We start from the raw sequence: 21,271 nt of genomic DNA on the forward strand, positions 1-21,271 counted from the left end.
ACTAGAAAAATGGCACAGGTAGTTTCAATACAGCTATTTGTAAGTATGTTTGCATATTCCTAAATTACAAGTTTTCACAAATAAAAGTATTAAAAATAGGTAACTCTGACTTTTGTAAACTTTTTTTGAGGGGGTCAGGTGAAGGAAGGATGGCACTGAAATATTTTTTAAATGGCAAATTATTGGTTAAAAAAACAAAGATATTAGAAAATTATAATAAACCATGAGAAATGGAATTTTGCAGTATCATTTTTTCTTATAAAAATTAAAATATATCCTTTAACATATTCAATATTCACACAGTAGCTTCTTTCAGAGAGGGAGATGGAGATGTAATACCTCTGTTTGCTGTTTCCAGAAAGACAATCATGTTCACTGCCTTTCCTCTCATCCACACTGGTTTTATGACTGAATTTTTCAAGATGTTGTAATGATCGATTCTATGTTTTTACCTAATGCTATCAGTAATTCGTAGATATTTTCCATACTCGCTAACTAATCATTCATTCTCTATCTTTGTAGATAATAGGATCAATGATCACTTCAGGGAACAGAAGTAATAGTGTATAACTTCAATATAACAGGTGTTTGGAAATGAAGGTAAAGTTAACTAATAACATGGTAGAGAAGACTTTTTTCTTACATAAATATAATATGTGATGGCTAGTATATGATCGTCCTTGCATTAATGCTATAATGTTGCTTTTTAAGTGCATCTTTCTTTTTAAAGGTGTTTTTGATTTAGAACTGGTTTTGGAAGAAGTCATTTAAAGTAAATACAGTTTAAGTGAGGACTAAAATGTCATAGTAAATAATGGAAAAAAGTTTCATTAAGACATGATCAAAAATAAAAATTAAGAAAATAAATTCATTTTCTCTTTAATAAATGTAGGTTATAATTCAAGCTGTGTCCAAATAAAGAGAATAAACAAATAATTTATAAAGTTCCAACTTTCAGTTTTGTGCTAAAGGGTTCTAGCACAATTGTTACAACACACTAAAGATCATTACTAAAAGTTTAAGAGTAGGATGATATTTGAAAGAAAAAATATTCACGTTCAAAGGCAACTCTTAATTTTTCAATATTCATTTCATTTTCCTTTGAAGCAGAAGTATCCTCTCTCGGAGTTTGCTTGCAAAATGTGCAAGATTGTTTCAGTAAAAAGTAATTATAAAAGTAGTCAGTTTTGTTTTTACATAATCCTAAAACTGACAACTTAGATCATGAATATTTAGATAACAAGAATAATGATCCTTAAATTGAATATAAATTGTTTGATTTACATAAAAATCCCGCCCAAAGGAAATATATTTCCAGTATAAAAAAATACAAATTAAATACAAATTAATAATGGTAGACTGATTTATATGGCTACTGCTACAAAAAACACTGAATATTATTTTTGATACCATTCAAATGTTGTCAATGGTCACAAAGTAAAAAAGAGTTCGGACAATTATTTGATAAATGCATGTCCAGTGGTCTGGGACCTAACCTCTCTGGTTAATTTCCTTAATTTCTCTACCTCTTCCAAATAGATCATTTTCAAAAACTTTCTTTCCTCCTGTAGTTAATTATATCCTAGTGGACTGGAAAGATTATTAGAGAGAATCAAAACCAGAACAAATAAAAATATAATTAATTATGTTTCGGCATATTTCTAAACATAATGATGTTTAGTTATATAAAAACTTAAGTCGATAACTAATTGCATTTTTCTTTTCAATCTCAGTTGAATGTAGACAGAACTCATGCTTTCTCATTCATCATAATTCTTCCCAGATATCTTTAATTGGTTATTCAATAAATATTACTAAGATGGCACATTCACAGGGGCATTGATTTTTGTATATTTTGTTCACTGCAGTATCACTAACACTTTAACGAGGTTCTGGAACATAATATTCATTAAAAAATAAATGTATTTATGAATGTAAATAAATAAATAATACAGGTAATACTGATAATATTTTTCATAAATGATACATATTTTCAGAATTCTATTTTTAGCTTTAATTACTTAAAACATGCTAAATTATATCCTTGAAAATTAGTAATCGAAAATTTGGTAAGAGGTAAGAAACTTAATTTTTCCTCGAATTTGAATCTAAGTGATGATCTTCAGCTTTTCTATTCTTATGCCAACATAATTAATTTGTAGTACATGGTCCAGTAATACAGATCATACAATAGAAAATCAAAAAAAAAAAAACAACTTATAAACAGTTTTTTTTAATAAAGTTTATCTTCAAGATAAAGACACAAATAAAATTTATTCTACCTTTATAATACTCTTACTCCATCTTAGGTTGAGAATAGCTGAATTAAAGCTGACAGGCAACTTACCAGTCAGATTCTGAAAGTAAGAAGTAATGAACATGGACATATAATCATAATTTAATTTAAATCATTCCCAATAAAATATTTTGAATAAAAATATAAAATAAAAATTGTTCTTGGTCAATCTTAAAAATTATAAATTAAAATTAAATGAGAAAAGAAAGAAGGAATTCTGAAATGCAATATAACAGATATAAGGAATACAGAATTTAAAGATAAATATGATAACTGTATTTTGGAAGAAACCTCTAATTATTCAATGCCTTTGGCTATTGGAAAAATTATGATCGTGCATAGGTATAGATCATTAACTCAAACATTTTGATCTCAAGATATCTTTTACATTTTTAAAAGTTACTGAATTCCCTCAAAGAACTTTGTTTTATGTGTTATATCTATCAATATTTGTCATATTGAAAATTTAAAAAAATTTAAAATAATCAACATTTTCCATTAGTCATCAAAGCAATGATGCTTTGACATTGCATGTAAATGCAGGAGAACTTCACTGTACACTTGAGAAAGAATGAGAGTGAGAAAAGGAAAGTAACATTTAATATTCTTAAGAATTTTTTTTTTACCTAATAAACCATTAAAAGGGTCTATGGAATGCCTAGGGGTTGACGGACACACTGAGAAATACTGATCTAGATCTATAGCAATTGAAAAAGTGTTAACTATGAAAATGAGAAGAAACCAATTAGCACCAGCTTTTTTGATAGTTATCCTAAACCACTATATATTTCATGATCACTATGGTGCCTTTTATTTTTTATACTAAAAAACATCAAGTTGTTAGCCTCTCTTGAAAAGATTTATTATTATTGATATCATTATCCTTTGAACTTTTCTAAGCTTCTAAGCTTTCTAAGAAGTTGTTCCACCCAGAACTTCACAACTCTAGGAGCACAAGTTCTGAAATAGAAAGTAATGTATCATAACAGTTCGTTTGTCTGTTCTATTTTTGCTTTAAAAAGCTACTTATGGTATGAGAAACCCAGAATAAATAATGATATTTGGAAGGCATTAAATGATGCAAATTCTCCCAAAAGCGTTTTCTGTATATAAAGTCTTTTTCTTGCATATTAATAGTTAGATGGAGCTAAAATAATAATTCAATAGTTACTTTATCAATGTCATTAGCAATGAGAATGCTTTACAACAAACTAAAACTGAATGTATATAATAGATTTATATAGAAATTTGAATTACATAGTATAAAAAAAGTTCATTTCTATATCTCTCTATATAGATTCCAAGTTCATTTTATATAAAGTCAGATAAAAATGTAATAGGGCCTAGAAAATTAAAAATAATATGGTTTCGAGTTTGTAATGAGAAAAAGCAAATTTTTCTTCTGTGTTCTTTTAAAAACAAGCACAGCAGAAATTTTATTCTAATTTCTTTCTTAGATGTTTAAAAATAGGGACTGATGTTCTTGACTTTTATTAAGCATTTTCTTCTTTAAAAAATTATTAGTTCTTATTTGATTTGTAATATCGATATTTTGATTAGTTTTTCTTCAAATGATCAATTTAACTGATTTATTAATTTTTATTTTTCAGATCTTAAAACATTTAAAACCCATGGGTTTTTTTTTTGGGTCCTCAATGATTAATTGGATATTTACACATTCAAAACCGCAATAAAATAAAAAGAAAAAAGCATATTTTCCAATCTGCCTCGGTACACATGAAGGTTCCTTTCATCTTATCCTGTATTCATAGGTTGCCCCTCTCTCTTGCCCCAAATTATACAATGAAGAATAGGTGAAATATCATGATTTTACATAATGTGATAAAAGTGGATGAAAAGTAGAAAAAAATCAAGTAATTCTTGGTTAGATACCTGGATTTAGGCAATACTGTTAAGTAGACAGAGTATGATCTTGGAATCACTATCCTTCTCCTTAGGTAGCATTTCCCTGGTTCCTTGATTCCCCCCCTACCAGATTACAATGTTCCCAGGCCCATGCTCACATCATACAGTCTATCCAGGGTCCTGCACTTGTCCCCATCAGCCTTCTCACGTTCCAAGCTTCTTACTTTTCCTTCATCAGCATTTACTTGTCTGTCTCATTTCCTCAGAGTTCTGCTCCCTGGTGGTAATTTCATAAATTAACTTTTTGAAAATAATTTCCTTGAGCCCAAAGTACAATAATTTGCCTTTTAAAACTTAAGTTTCACTTTGTTAAAGACATGTCATAAATAGCATTTAAGGGACTGTGACATGTTAAAATTAGATCTTTCTCTTCTTGTCGGATCATATATTAATAGTCATGCCCAATTACATAGGTCCATAGCTAGATCATTTGACTAAGGCACAGACAGATAACAAGTTTGATACTTAGACAAACCAGTTGGTCTTGCTATTCATGTCAGATGAAATGAACATGTAAATCCCCAGTGTGAATCAGACATACTTTATGTGGATGGTTCTATGCAGACCCATGGCTACTACTGAAAAAGAACAAAAGTATCCATTGATGGTCAGTGGAATCACCCTTGTGAAGGAAGGTCCATAAACAGGAGACAATGATGTCATATGGTCAGAGTTATTAATTTACTGTCTGTTGCTATGCATGTATTACAGAGATAGTTTTGGCAATAAATTTTATATGACTACAGAAAATGTTGAAAATGCATAATCAATCATTCTAATAAAATATAGAAACTCAAAAAAAAAAAAAACAAAACTTTAGAAGAGATTTTGATTTTCACAGACTTCCAGAGAAATAGACATAGAACTTTAAAAGCTGAAATTATCTAATTTGATTCTCTCAGATTTTCTTGAATGTTTTCTGTGTTCACATCATTACAGTTTCAACTTTTTATATTAAACTATCCAAGGTTTTATTTTTTAAGGTTTTTTTTTATGAACACATTGAAATGAATGCAAATCTGTTTTTATTGACCTGTTAAAATGTTACAAAAGACTCCACCTCCAAACTCATTCTGACTTCTCTTCTCCTTGACTTCTCTTGAGATCCTCTCCTCTCCAAAAACAGAATGCTAAAATCTTTCTGATCGAAAGTGACTTTCTACTTCTCATTGGAAGAGAATGAGACACTGATTAGCTATCACTTTTTGTAACCGACAATTCCTTCCATTCCCAGTGCCCGCCCTGCTTCCCAACCCATCCACCCGCTACCACCTGCCCAAGGGAGCAGCTCCCACACAGTGATGGCTTAGTAAGAGTTTCCCATGGTAACATATGGATATGAAGCTCTGACAGGTGCCGCAACGAGCCTTATTGAAAGTGGAGTTTCCAGCAGCGATCTGTGGAAGTAGCTTCAGGCTTTTCTCCTACAATTCAGTCCCACCAAGGCACTCAGTCATAATTCCCTCATGCAACTAATAAGATGATTCATCTTCTCACCTAATCCCTCCAATCTATTCCAATGGCTCTTATTTTATTGCCTAGAGTGGGGGGATATTTCTATTCATTCTGTATTACTGGTTCAAAATTTAAAACTCACCTACAATCTTAGTATCAAAAATAGTTCAGAAATGTCAAACTGCACTTAAAATGTAATATATTTGTCAAGTAAATTCATTCTCAAGGTTTTAAGAATGTATCAATTTGTTTTACTTTTGGTATAATTTAAAAAAAAAAAAACTTTTAAGTCTCTCTTCTGTTGTTAGTGTCATCTTCTGAAATGGCAAGGCCTGTGTTCAACCAAACCAATTGGCTTGAAAAAAATTGGGGGGGATTTCTAAATACAAACAGAGAGTTGTTTAGGTATCAGGATGATCTGGAACAATCTATTCTTTCCCTTCAGGTTTCCTGGTATGCAACTAAACCCTGGGGGGAAAGAAAAAGTCCCTTCTAGCTCACTCCATAATTCTTGCCTGACCCATATTTTATGCTACTTCAAAAAGAAATCTGCTTAAAATCTTAGAAAAAAATATTCAAAAAGCTCTTTAGGGACCATTTCATCACCCTTGAAAGAAATTACTACAGATGTACACACAGCCTCCTCTACAGATTCTGCTTACTGTTGCATCACACTTATACAGTGAAAGGATTTTATTTCCTCAGTTTGTGGCAGCTTAATTATCAGCCTTCAGAAAAGAAGGTCATGTAAGCAGAGCTAGTCTAAATTGTATTCTACTATCATTTCTAGCACCTCTAATCATTTGTAAGAATTTGAGTGATAAATAACAAATAAGTAAATGACAATTGCTTTTACCAAAATCAGGACATTTTGATTTCAAAGGAGCCAATTTAATTAAAATGCAAATGTTTAGGCCTAGTGACAAGATATGGGTTATACTGACAATTCAGAAAATTTCCAGCTGTGTGTTCTTCTGTCAGTCATCCTAGCCCTCTCACTGAATGCTTACTCAGAATACAGGGATAGGAATATCTGCAATGCATACCTCATTTACCAGGTGAGATAAAATGAGAAAATGGGTGACGAAACAATTTGTACGATATTAAAAATTATTCCAATGCATAGTGGTTATTTTTTTCAGAATGCAGATGTGATTACATAAACTCCATTGTGAGATTTGAAATGGGAGACTTTTATCCAAACTTTGAAAATTAATACAAATAATTTTGCAGTTAGTGAACAGGAACTTGCTGGTTCTTTATATGTTTACATCTTTTACCAATTTTTCTAAGTTTAGAACTAATTAAATGGCATTTTATGTAAATTTAATCCTATAATATGTATGCCACTAGTTGTTTGCCTAATGGTTGAATTATATTCCTGGTACATTTATAGTAGAAGAGAAATAATATATTTATATTTTAGAAAACATGCCATTTTGTTTATCATCTATTAGAATAATATTAAACAAGAAAGTATGTTATGGTATCTTGATTTCCTTTTGAATGTAACTTCAATAAAGAATGAACTCAAAGTTCAATCATAGTACTTTAAATGAATGAGAATATCCATTAGAGCATTATTCAAAGAAAGGGGATTAAAAACATTATGCTATAAATTTTGACAACCACATCTGGAAAAACAATCAGATTAAATATTATATAGTAATACTTAGTCATGATAATTAAACATAAGATGCAAAATAAGGGAAGCTCTTGACTACTGTGACATTTATAATTATGAAATATTTGAAGAAAATGAATAACATTACAAAATCAACAGAACTTATTAGATGGAAGAAAAGGTGAGAGGCAGAATTTTAAGTGACTTTGGAAAGTACTAGTAAGGCTAACTAGAAAAGGGAATTAGTGCTTCAGTGATAATCTATAAACTGGGCACATTCAGAATTATCTTAATGTTTAAGCTAATTATTTCCTTAATTACCCAGCTAATTCAAGAAACATCACAGTGATTTGTCTTCAGTATGGCCACATACATTTTCCACAGCCCCTAACTAACTGATTAGTTGGGACAAGAGTGTATTAAATTTTTCAAAATTTTCTGAGAATAAAGAGCAATTCGATAGGAAAGTGTGAGGTTTGATTTTAATATTGTGGAAAGTATAGAATCATAAAATCAAGTATTTTAGGGCTGGAAGAGACTTAAGGGGAAAACACTGCTATCCTAGTTTTTACAAAACTTTATATTTTTAAATATGTTTTTAAATTAAATTTAAAGCTAATTTTATAATCACCCTGGTTTAATTCCTGTCATTGGCAGTGGCACTCTTTCTTGGGAAAAACTCCACAATGTTGGGGTCAATTTAGGGTCAGATATAAACTTGCTTTCTTTTCTGAACACAGTTACAGAATCAAGTTTAGATGGATCTCCAGAGCAAAGGTTCAAAGAATTTGTCTTCCTTTATCCGGGAATCAAGACGATTATTAAGAAGATCAGATGTGGGAGAAAGAAATAGTGGAAGCGCTGCAGAAGAGTAGCCCAACCCCATTATTTATTTAGGTGTTTATGTCAGCTCTGGTGCTTTTATTTGGTAATAATTTTCCATCTATCTTCTAATGTTCTTGACATGAAACTTTGATCTGCTCTGAAATGCTCTATCATTCCAACTCTCACTAATAAGTAACTATAAATACTCTATTGCAAGGAATCAAATGAGAAAGCAAAAACTGACACACTCATTTTAAGCTGCATCATATAACAATGGCTCAGAACCCAGTAGTTTATGAATGAAATAAAGATACTTTATTTATTACACAGGCACTTGAATATTCACATGCCCAACACAGCTGATACACTTAACAACTACGAAAACATGAGTGGAAAATGTCTGTTTGTAGGATCAAGAGAGAACTTTCACCATGTCAAGGTGAATGAGTGCATTGACAATTTTTCCTTTACTTTCCTCTAATAATTTCCAAAATCCACCAAATTTTTTAAAAGTTACACTTGAAATGATATGCAACAAAAACTGATCTACATATCAACTGGTATGCTAACTTGAATTGTGAGCAGTTTAAAGTTTTATCACAATGCAACATATTTATAGTCATGCTTGAACAGATTAGGTTAGTAGCATGCATTCCATTCTGGCAATATGAATACCATTAATCTATTTCCCAACAAAAGTCAAAAGACGCCCAGTGCATAGAAAAATACAAATCACTATAGTTAATATATTAGGGGACTGATCTTGGGACTTACACGGTGACGATGAAGCCCTGAAATGCCATGCCCACAAAAGCACATTAAAAAGTGGATAAACGTATCTTATCAGACAATCTCTAAAAATTAAAAGAGAAGGACTTTAAATTGGGGGAATGTTCTTGCTGTGTGCTTTGAACAGCGCCTTTCTGCTCACCTCCTTCTGGCTTGACTGGTCCATCAGACATCACCTTCCTGAGGGCTAGCTGGCTTTGGTCTTGGTTGCCATTGGCTGGTGGAGGCAGATTATCAGACTGAGTTCTTTGAATGGGGAGGACTCCTGCTATGCTGTGTCTGTGCTGCTTCCTGGCATGATTAGACTGACCGCTTTTATGTGCTGCTGTGGCAGTGTGGGTGAAATGGAAACCCAGAGTATGTATCCTCAGATGGAACCAGCTTAAATGTTAGTCATGCAAACAGAAGTGATCTTTTGCTCTATTTAAATAAGTTGTGTTTTCAACTGCCAAAATGACACCACATGCACAGCACTAAAGAGGGTTAAAACTGGCTGTTTCTTTTGAAGTGATGACTTCGGGAGAAAGAGAAAACATTAATCTCTCTTTACTGTCTGGCTTATGCCTCTTGGAAGTAACGGTGCACCTACATTTGTAAAATATCTGTACCTAAGTTTTTATAGGTTAATTACTAAGTTTTCACCAATCAAATGAAATACATCTGTCCAGATGAGTAAATTGTTATGCTTTAATTGATATCTTGACTTTCAAAGGACTTCCAATGGTTAGGAAAAAAATAACCTATAAATTCTGTTATACACAAAGTGTGAACCAACAGAATAGGACTGATTGTGCTCCTTAATGAGGTTATATTACCTCATCAAATATGCCTATACATATATTAATATTATATACTTTCTTGAGAATATAAGAAACATGATGTCCTTAACAGATTTTTTTTAAAGACTAGAAAGTTTCTCACAACATTTCACATGCATAATATATTAATGTTTTTAAGCTTGAAATGGCTTTTCCCTCTAGGTTCTAGAACTTGACTGTTGGTCACATTACTCTTCTGCCTAAAATTTTTGAGTGTTTTCAGACATGAGAATCTCCTGGCTAATCTGCTCTAAATACTCGTGTGTGTGCTTTTTTTGGTGTAATGCCTAGAATTTTGGCAGCCACTTGTGCTTATAATTCCTGTAGTCTAAAGGATATTTGAGTGCACACAAAAAGGACACACAACATTGTTTGCCTGCCAACATCACAGACACAGGTACCAAATACTATGAGCCAGGTTGGATGGATGGTGGAGACAAAGGAGAAACAGCCAGTTTTACTGCAGTCTATGTCAATTAAAAAAAAAAAAATCTAAATAAGAAAGAGCATATTCATGTATTGATACTGTTCTTACACAGACAAAGGGACAGAGAACAGAGTGAGCACGGTATGCCAAAAACAGAAAGCAAACAGGAAAGGACAGCAGGAAAGAAAGGCAACAGATGAACATTAAGCTGCCATGCTGAGGAATTTATTTGCGTCTTTTACTTGGTTGAAGGCGGAGTTGTTGCACGGCGGCTTCAGCAGCGGCTATAGCAGCCCCTGCATCTTCCAGGTGGGTCTGAGTGACGCTGGTTTTGCTTTGACTGCGAGATGGTCCATGAGAGCGGAGATGACCTTCAGATGAGGATTTCGAGCTACCGGGACTACTATGGGATTTCTCAATGGTGGGAACCTGCATGTCTGGTTAAAAAAAAAAGGGTAAAACATGAGTTAAAGTTGCCCCAGCAACTGCTAAGCTTCACATAATTTGAAATTATCTAAGATTTATGTTAATCTGTTTCTTTTTTTTTTTTTTTTTTGGCTCATTTATGTATATGCTTACCATATGGTAATATGATTATACATTTGGGAAGCACTTTTTGGGAGGAAAGGCAAATGGATGATAATCTTGAGAAGAGGTAAGTTTGAGAAGAGGAATACATTCTAACTAGCCTCATATGAATGAATATATTATAGTTTCACCAAGCAACTCTGCTAATTCTAATAGGGACCAGGTAAGAGACAATAGGTTTAAACTGCCATAGGTGGACTTTTAAGTAAAAATGTAGTGAATTCCTGGATGAAGGGGTGTGAGTCTCCAGGGCATATTAGAAGTAGAGATTGTAGAATCATTGTCTCAGCTGATTTCGAGAATGTATATGTAGATCACACATTTACTATGATAGTCATAGAGAAAGAGGTCTTTATATTAATGATCTTCCAGAATGTAAATCAGGCTAGGCCAGAGTTGATCTTGGCCAAGAATGAACTGTAAAACTCATGAATGATCTGTAAAACTTATCCATAAGTAATCTATAGCACATATAGTTAGTGGCTTGTCATATAAATTCAGTGGCCAACTGGACATAGCCTCAGTTTTCTATCTCATAGAACACTTGCTCTTATGGCCCACTGATCTCTAATGTGCAAAGAACCACTTTGCAATTGTTATACTTTCTAAGAGGAGAGAAGGAAGCAATAACTAGGTCCAATATAAAAAACTGCATTTGATACTTATAAATGGTTCAGTATATCTAGGTAAGATACTAAATTGTTATTTCATGCAGAGAGTAACTTGGTTTATGATTAATTAATGTTTTGTTGTAAGATAATTGGTAATGAATTGTCAAAGGAAAACTTCAAATGGGACTGCTATGCATATTGCTAAACCAAATCTATGACATTGCTTTTTAAAATTATATTAATCATTTAAAAAATCATAAAATTAGCTTGAGTCCAACATTTAGAAAAAGTTGAAGTAAGTAAATTCTAGCATGCCAATTATTTTGATGACATGGGGAACATGTTTTTGATATGATAAGCAGGATTCAAAATTATATATGTTCATATATTATATGTAATTTATGAGTAAGAATATACCTATGAAAAAATAAGGATTTAAACAAAAGAAATATATACAAATGGAAATGATAATTTTATCTAGTCAATGAACTGTTGAGGATTTTTATATTTTCTTTATGAAATACTTCAATTCATCTTAAAAATCATATTATCATGAATTTTGAGAGCTTGAAAAGAACCAATAGCTAATATAGCCCAACCTCCTTCATTTTACAGGTTGAAAAATGAAGAGTCGGAGAAATGAAGATCACAAAATCATAAACTTAATTATGTGTCAATCTGAGACTAAATCCCATTTCTCCTAATTCTATATCTATTAGACTTTGCATGGTATTATATTAAATATTTTCCAATAGAATTCAACCTTTCAAAATATATTAATTGAACAGGCATTCATATTTAAGAAGATACTGAGTGAAAAAATAGACAAAAGTTTTTTCTACTTGAAATATCTCCTACCCTTGGATGGGTCAGGGAAGATACCATGGCTTCTGCTTTTGATGACAGATGGCTTTGGGGACTGCTGGCTGCTTTGACTGGAATGGGACTTGCCATGATCAATGCTTTCAGTTTGTTCTTTGAGAGGATACCACCTAGGAGTGTTATCGAGGTGAGATGTGCTAGATAAATCAATCAATACCTGAAAAAAAGTACAGTAAGTCATTACTTTTTTCTGTAATCTGAAGTTTATTCAAAGATATAAGCGCAAGGATAGAGGATAATCTTTAAGGACAATGAAGCTGACTTTCTCATTTTTCTTCACCCATGATAATGGGTACAACAACTTGTGCATCCTGGATGCTTAATAAATGTGTGCATAAATTGAACTGTCTAAAATCTTTGGCCATTAATTACATTTTTTGGAGATAATGCAAAAGGTAGAGTCAAAATTCAATCTCTTTATGAAATAAAGATTTGTTAAATAGACAAATTCTAGTCCTAAACTCGGTTAGCATTTCTGAAGACTGCTCAATCTCAGTTACAAAAAGGACAAAATAAAAGAAGATAAATAATTTGTAGTTAGTAACTTATTTTATTTTAAAACAACTTTCATTCACATTTTAAATAGGGATATGACTAACAATTTATGATGAGAAAGCACTGTGTCATGGCTTAACTAGCAACACTTTAAAAAGATGTCTTAATGTTTCATTAATTACAGTTGTTGGAATCTTAAATTTGATGAGAGATTTAAAAAAATAAAAACCAGCACAATGGAGACATGCTCTGGACTCATGTAAATATAATAAATTGTAAAGACTTCAATGAGTCAGTTTTTTGAAATGGGACGTTGAGTCAGATATAACCCTACATTCTAGAGCAGTCCTGTCCAAGATCAAGATTAGTTCAAGTGGCTGTACCGGCATGGACCCTGAAGGTGAAGGTAAATGGTCTAATTTGAAGGGAAAGAAATACTAACTCTAGAAATCAAACAAGGCCTCATGTAACTAGATTACACTAATGTTTTCCACTGTCTTTATCAAAAAGGATAACTATCATATTTTCTATGCGTTATACCTTTTTTGGAGATGATTTATTTTTTAACATTGTTATAAATTCTGTTCTAAGCAAAAATCACTAAAGAAAAAATATATTTTTAAAATATGATAGATAAAAAAAATCACAGGATCTGTCTTAATCAAACAGATTTCATGATATGGTTAGGTTACTTGCAAGTTCGTATAAAATTGTTTTTTTATTACTTCTAGTTTTGTTCTTAAAATACTTAGAGAGATTTTTTTCATGGGACACTTGAAAGACATAGAATGTAAAATGTCACATCCAATCATTCATATATGCAGTGAAGAATAGCAGTTTAATAACCCGGAAATGCATTTTAACCTATTTCCCATTTGCCACAAAAATATCAATGTTTAGCCTGAGATAACTCATGAATTACAGTTCTAACCTTACCCCCAAAGTTTGCCACAAAAATCTTGTTTTTATTATTATTTTCGCATTGCTCTAGTACATCAATAGTCTTTGGAAACAAAAGACATCATTCTGTTTATAGCATTGTTTTTAGTAGTGGTATTTCCATTTACAAAATATAGTAATTCTCGATTGCCAAAAATATCAAATTCTAGAAAATGTAGCATTCTTATTCCTAGGCATGATGTTAAATTAACATTGGCAGAGAGCTAAACTTTTTTCCTAAACATGAAAAAGGTTAAAAAATCCAGTTCATTTTATAATTATCTCAAATCCTTAACATAATTATTTGGATTTACAGCATGATTATATAGCTCTCTATCAAAACAATGACTATTTAATCTTGCTAATTAATTATAAAGTACATCAAGTGGCAAAGTAAAAAATGTTTATTGAGTTGCAATTCATCTACTCAAAGTGTAAATCTACTCAAAGAATAAACTCTATTCACCAAAGGACTTTATCCAAAGTGTTTATCTTGTAAACTTAAGAAATATGTTTTGTATCAAGCTTTAATTGGTGGTTTACAACAAAAGAAAATAAGAACAAGGAAATCAGAAGGCTCACCTCACCAAGAAAGTCATTGGAAGAAAATCTATCATAATCCCAGACTGTCACCTCCAGCGTTTTCTTCTTGAGCTACAGTTCAAATCAAAATGTCATTCACCTCATTTCTCATCATAAATTTTCATTATACTCATATTATAGACTCATTTATTTTTACTTTCTTGAATGCTTTCCATTTATATAAAAATATTTTAAATTTTATCTAAAATGATGTGGGTTTATATTAAATATTATGTAAAATATCAATGATTTTGTAGTCCAATCTAGTTTGATCATAAGAGATCTCACTATTTTGTAAACAAAATAGTAATTTTTCCTAATTTCCTGTGTTTTATCCCCATCTTTAAAAACAGAAATGAGAATCTCTAAATACTTTCTAAATACATGGAATTCATAGGTTACAAAACTGTCTAGGTTATTCAGATAAAGTATCTGGCTTAGAGTTATTTTGGTCAGCAAATTGTCAAAATACATAGTAGCACTGTCTTATTTCTGCAGGCGAATGTAACTTATTTTAAATTCAAGAACCCATATTATAATTTATATACAGTTTCATCTTTATAGTCAAATTAGAAATCTTCCAGAGGGCAAATTATAAACTTCATTTTAAAAGAATTCTTTTGTAAATTGCTTCATATGGATATCTTCTTCCTGTTCTATTTGTATTTGTTTTCTCTCTGAATTTAAGATCACAATCTTTCAATAATTTTGTCATTACTGTTCTTACATTAGCCTAAATTCGTCACATAGAAAATAATCATTGCATACCTGTTCCATGGAGATACTTTTATAAATTACTGTTTGATTCCACTCAGGATTAAGACTTTTCTGAACATATTTAGTCCTTCTCTTGTACTCAGCACTGAATTGGAAGAAAAGAAAAAGTTATCTATTATTCACCTTAACAAATGACTTCATAGTCAACCTGAAGGGTATGTAGACATTTTAAAATGCTATTTTGCTTTGAATCACCATGCAATCATCTCATCATCTTCATGTCTTAAACCTTATTTAAAGTTAAAAGCACAATAAAAAAATTAAAAACATGTTGGATGCCTTTAGTTTTATTTTCCCTAATGTAGGTTTTTGAAGAAAAGCTTTTAGGTATTCTAATGATACTATAATTTTAGAAATTTACTCCTTCCTGAATTCAGGAGATTAGTACATGAACTATGTGGTAACATCAGTATCTTCTTTCCTCCTAAATAATAATTTTGTATTTAACTTTCTAATAGTTTTGCACCAATTCATGTCAGAAAAGTCTAATGATTTTTTTCTATAAAAAGTATAATAATTGTCTTGGCTGAGGAAAGAATGAAAATGGCTTTTGCTATAGCTGAGATTCTCTAAATATTTGTTACCTTATATTTCAAGTATACTCTGACAATCTTAGTAAAATAGGATATTCAACCCAGCTATAAAAGCAATTTTAATTAAATATAAATTATTGGTTTATGTCAAGAGCTTATGTTACAAATGATGAACCAAATCAAATTATTTTCTCATTCATTACAACTTCAGACATTTGAGTGTATCTTTGATTTGTTCATTCCTTCTGAGCAACAATTAGAAGCTTATATCCTACAGGTTTAAAAATAACTATTTCTAAAATCTATTCTAATTAAGTCTGACAGAACATATATAGCTGGCATCAATCAGCTAATGGGGCTGGAATTATTTCTACTGGCGATGAGCCAATGGTGTCTACACAGCAAGGTCTTTCTCTAACCCTCATTGCCTTTTCCTGAATTTTCTGCCTCAATTTATGTCTCAGGTCCCAGATAATACTAATTCTGGTGGGCACCCGAATCCTGAAAATCAGCCTACATGTCAGGGTTCTTTCTTATGCCTAGACTTCACAAGTTGCCTTTCTCTAAGTGTACTGAATCCTAACCTTTGATGTGTAGTTCTATTCCCACCTGTGGATAGACTAACTCTTGCTATATTTCTTGTTTTAAGCATTGCCATCCCTTGAAATGCTAATTATTATTCTAGGCTCTAATGCCCTTAACCATTCTAGATAAAGCTACTGAGAATCACATTCCAGTTCATCACCCACTTTTAGAGATGTATCTATAGTCAAGGATTTTTCCTTTCTCTGGCTTCATTCTCTTTTTTATCAGCCATATGCAGGGGTAATAATTCTTAACATTGATTGAATTGGGGATCACCTAGGAATCTGAGTGGGAGGGTGGGACATGGGAAAATCAGCACTATAACTGCATTTCTCTTCCCGCACTCCCAAGGAGATGCTGTTTTAATAGGTCTGGGGTAGGGATTGAGCATCAGAATTTAAAAATCTCCTGGGTACAATGAGGTGTAGACAAAATTGAGAACCACTTAATTTATCTCTCCTAAGACCTCATCTTTCAGTTATTGTGAACTGAGTCTAATTTGAGAAATAAGGCAGTACTCTTCTTACATGTAATCAACCCCCAAAAATGTACAAACATAAGAGGAGGCTTTGATAATTTTGTCATTCAAGATAACAAAAAACATTAGGGGGAAATATATATGCAATGATTTAAAGAAACAGGAAGTATAAATTTGTACTTATACCTTTTTAGATAAATTTATCAGTATCTAGTGGTTTAAATTTATGTACACAAAACCACAGAAAATTTCACTTTGACTTATTCTGTTTCCACCCTAGAGATATTCTCTCACTTATGCACAAAGAATTTGTTCAAGAATATTCACTACATCATTGTTTCTAATAGTATGTTAAAGACATTATGATATAGTCATTCAATGAAATGGTAAGAAGTTAAATAAAATACCAAGATATATCAAGATATATCTTCATATATCAAGATAGGTAAGTCTTGAAAAAATGAGCAAAAATTTGCCAAAGGATAACTATAGTAAGTTATCATAATTTGAAGTAAAATCATGTGAATTGACACTGTAACTTATGTATACTTGTAGAACAAACATATCTTAGCATTATGTCTCTTGGGAATTATAGCTACTGAATCCTACTTAGTGATTATCTCAGGTGGACAGGGGAATGGTTTCAAAGGGCTTTAGGGATATCTGTAAAATGTTTTATTAAAAAAAATGTCTGAAGTCTACACAACAAAATGTTAATAATTGATAAAACTACATAGCAACAACACAGGTATTAAGAGTATTTTTTATAATTTTCAGTAAGTTTGAAATGTTTTATAATAAAAAGTCAAGATTATTTTGGTAAACTATATCCCTTTTTATTTTGTTTTGGCTTTGATTGTTACTCTAGAATTCATGGCTATTCCTCTAGGCAGGTATACTTAGAATAAAAACACACAATAGTATGAGTTTTAAAATTTCTATTTTTTTTGAACTTTGTTATCAAGGTGATGAGATCATGGGAACAACATATCAAGAGTAAGATTCATAATATAGTGAATAGTAGTAAAATTGTTAATTTTTTCAAATTCCGAAAGAATTAAATGCATGTTTTTTTCTTTAACAAGATGGACATTAATGTCAAATGCAAACTCACGAACTTTTATTAAAATTCTAGATATGTCAATATATATGAAAATAATCTGCATTACTGAAATTTCTTAAAAAGGATTTATTAATTACCATCTCAATCTATAAATATGAATTGTTATTATAATTTTTCATATTTTAGTCATTTTTTTCACTAACACATTTAGTGAAAAGTATTGAATGCCAACTTCATACTAGGAACTGTGCTTCTCTACCAAGATGTACTTACTTAATTGTGTTACATACCATTGTATATATGAGCTATGGATGAAAAGCACTTTATAAAGTAAGCACATTAAAATAAAAGTAGCTAACATTTATTAAATACTTACTTTTTCCCAGGCAGAGTTCTAAATGCTTTTAATGTGTTAATTCATTTAATACTAATTAGATAGGTATCATTTATTATTCTATTTTATAGATTAAAAAAGACTGAAGCTCAGAGGAATTTAGGCATGTTGGTAAGATGGCATAGTTACTAACTGGTAGGATCATAATTCAAACATGGGAAACTAAATAGTTGCTCTTAAACATATCTATTTGAACTCAATTGATTGGGCTCATCATAAAATGTGAACAATCCATCGATTTTCTTAATTGTAGGCTTCATTAGCTGAAGTTTCAAGTTCGTCTTTGTTACACTATAATCTAAAGTTCTTTACCCCGATATAACTATATATATTTCCTATATGTAATATAAATAGCATGCAATATTTGTGTACATCTAAATACATCATTAAAAAATTAGTTCAGTTTTAGAGTTGCTTAGAAAAATTCTGAATGGTATATCCTAAATTCAATTGTGGGATAATTATTATATTTATTTTTGTTCAAATAGGCTCAAAAATCACTAAAATTATTTGGAGAAATTTTAGATGTTCATTTTAAGAGTATCTTAATCTTATCAATGAGTTTTAGTCTTCAGTTGTCTCCAGACTCAGGATATACATTGCCTTTAGAATTAATGGAGGTAAACACACTCTCTTTGTGAGCCTGCCTCCACCATCCATGGATGACTTTTGTAAATGCCAACGAAATCCTTTGCAGTCTTTGCACTTGAACTTCCTGACATGAAGATATGGCCACACAAAGCTATTTCTTTAAGAACACTTTTTTTATGTAATTACCATGTACTGACCATCTTGAGCATGATCCCAATGGGCTGTGTTGCCACTTTACACAACTGAAAACTCTACAATTTTCATAGCCACATCACAATTTATGGATTTACAAGTTGAAGATAACCAGGTAAGCAGAGGGATTTTTGAATGTGAGCATAAATTCAGGTTGAGAAGCAAGCAGACCTCACTTTCCTTTTCCTTTTTGTCTAGTAAAATACTACATCCCCTCATGGGAAGATTAGGCCATATCTAACAACAGATAAATTTTCTAATAAGGGAAAATAAAAAGCCAATTAATCAAGACAAGACATGGTGCTTATAAAAAATATTTAAATTTTCATCCCTGTGAAGTTTTAACTAATTTCTTTTTTTTTATTGTTTTTTTTTGTTATTGGCCAGTCATTTTATCATAAGCAGATATGCTTTTAAGGCATGCAGAAAGAGATATTTGAAATTCAGTGTTTCTGCCTTAAGCCAGCTGGAAAACAGTTTTCTGGGTTTTTCTTTTTAACTTTAAAAGAAATATTGAGAAAAAAGAATGGAATACAATGGCTTCCTTGCATTTAACTTTTATAGAATTATCTAAAATATCGAAGGTCTTCATTTCTTTTATTTTATCTGGTTTTCCTTTATTGGAAACATATATCTATTCCTTAAAAGAAAAAAAATACATTGTCCAATAAAAAATATATATAATTTTTCAAAATTACTCCTCTGAGGATGTTTAATTTAGAAACTCTGTTTTTCTGTGTAATTGTGTGTTTGCAGACTGTCACTTTATTGTCTTCTGTGCTCCCTGAGGTCAAAGACAATGGCTGTGTTGTCAACCCTCACCACAGCACCTAGAACAATATCTGGAACAGTTTGTGCTAAAGAAATTTTTATCGGATAGATCCTTAAAATATTCCTGTACTTTTTTCCCCTTTAAAATTTATTGCAATGAAATATTTTTTGTCTTCAAATTATAAATACACAAGACAGCTGTGTCTGCTTTACATAGGTCTTGTAGGAAATTGTTTACGCTAACAAAGGTGCTTACAGAAACTCTAGCCAGGAATTGGGCTTACAGGTATCATTATAGATAAAATCAGCTTCAATCACAGCAAAAATCTTATTCATGGGAAAAAATAGTAGTTTATCCAACAGTATAATGAGAGAAAACCAGAACGAGGTTCTCCAGATATCCTCATTCCTATTTCTCAATTATCCAGGGACAAGTATAAAGTTCATGGACTCTTCAGGCTCTTTCCTTGTTTTTCTTTCACCTTATCTTGGCTGATGTTTGAGCTTTTGGAGCTTATGAATATACTGATCACGGGGTGAGAAGAGGAAATGAAAGAAGACAACTGAAATGCTTATTAGTTAAGAGGATATGTTTTTTTTTTTTAATTTTAAGAATGACAAATGTAATACATTTTATTATTGAATAAAATAAAGTTTGGTTTTCAGTACAGTTATTGTAAAATAATTTGGTATAATTCAATAGCCCAAGCATTCTATATCTTTTTTTGGAGATATAACTGACCATTGGCTACATGAAACTTATTATACATGTTACTAGAAATAACAGCAACTGCCATTTATTAGAGTTTATGTGCCAGACATTATGCTTTTCTTTCACTCTTGGTATATTACTTTATGTATTTCACAAAAGAGGGCCTATTATAAATTTTATTTGGCAGAATCAGAAATAGTTTTCGAGAAACCTCACAACTTCTACTTAGCATAGCTGAAACTGAAACAAATGCTTTTAAGGACGTTACTATTTGGCCTCCTTAGCCTAATTTAGGATATCGGTACCTTGTCATTATATTTCCTTCTCACACTGACAGTTCTCAAAGAGTTGATAAAAACGACTTCTAGATGAAAGATACGATAGGAAAGTGACTTCTAGATCTTTTAAATTGTAATCGAAATACAACTTAGCCTATTTCAACCATTATTTATACTTACAAAACATGTTCTCTTATAAGTATTGACAATCATTGTCATCCTGACAATTTCCCCCCAGTTTCTCTGAATGAAAGATAAGAAGGTTCTGAATAAAGTGGTTGATAATGTCTATTCTAAAATGACACTATCTCTTTGAAATGGCTAATTTCTTGTGTCAGTCTGAGAGATCTGGATGGCATCCTGACATGAGGGAGCCGGTCATGACAAGCAACCTTTCACAGTATCATAGTTAATCGTTTGCCATAATTATGTGACTGCAAGGAAACAAAAAGTTATGGGGCATTATAAAGGTTGTGGTGACTAATCCCATTCTTTAAACTATTTAAATAAATTTATGCCTTTAAAAGTCAGAAACAATCTCTTTAGGGTACATCTTGTTGGAATTAGTAAAACTGTCAAATTTTAATGTCACTGACAAATACAAATCCTGTACCATTAATATTTTGGGTGGGATTGAAAT

At 31.4% G+C, this 21,271-nt stretch overlaps 1 protein-coding gene across 2 annotated transcripts in view; it reads right to left on the reverse strand.

Moving 5' to 3' along the window:
* PCLO (piccolo presynaptic cytomatrix protein) overlaps nucleotides 1–21,271 on the reverse strand; it is a 353,044-nt gene that overhangs the window by 45,833 nt on the left and 285,940 nt on the right. Inside the window, exons 17-21 of one of the 2 annotated variants that reach the window (XM_036230302.1) lie at nucleotides 15,026–15,119; nucleotides 14,258–14,329; nucleotides 12,218–12,398; nucleotides 10,403–10,597; nucleotides 9,058–9,132 (exon numbers count right to left, since the gene is read on the reverse strand). In XM_036230302.1, the coding sequence (XP_036086195.1) occupies nucleotides 9,058–9,132; nucleotides 10,403–10,597; nucleotides 12,218–12,398; nucleotides 14,258–14,329; nucleotides 15,026–15,119 (617 nt within the window). The remainder of the gene's footprint in view (nucleotides 1–9,057; nucleotides 9,133–10,402; nucleotides 10,598–12,217; nucleotides 12,399–14,257; nucleotides 14,330–15,025; nucleotides 15,120–21,271) is intronic. The other variant, XM_016162724.2, reaches the window with a different exon arrangement.

Source organism: Rousettus aegyptiacus, unplaced genomic scaffold (assembly GCF_014176215.1).
Source record: "Rousettus aegyptiacus isolate mRouAeg1 unplaced genomic scaffold, mRouAeg1.p scaffold_m13_p_13, whole genome shotgun sequence".
Lineage (NCBI taxonomy): Eukaryota > Metazoa > Chordata > Mammalia > Chiroptera > Pteropodidae > Rousettus > Rousettus aegyptiacus.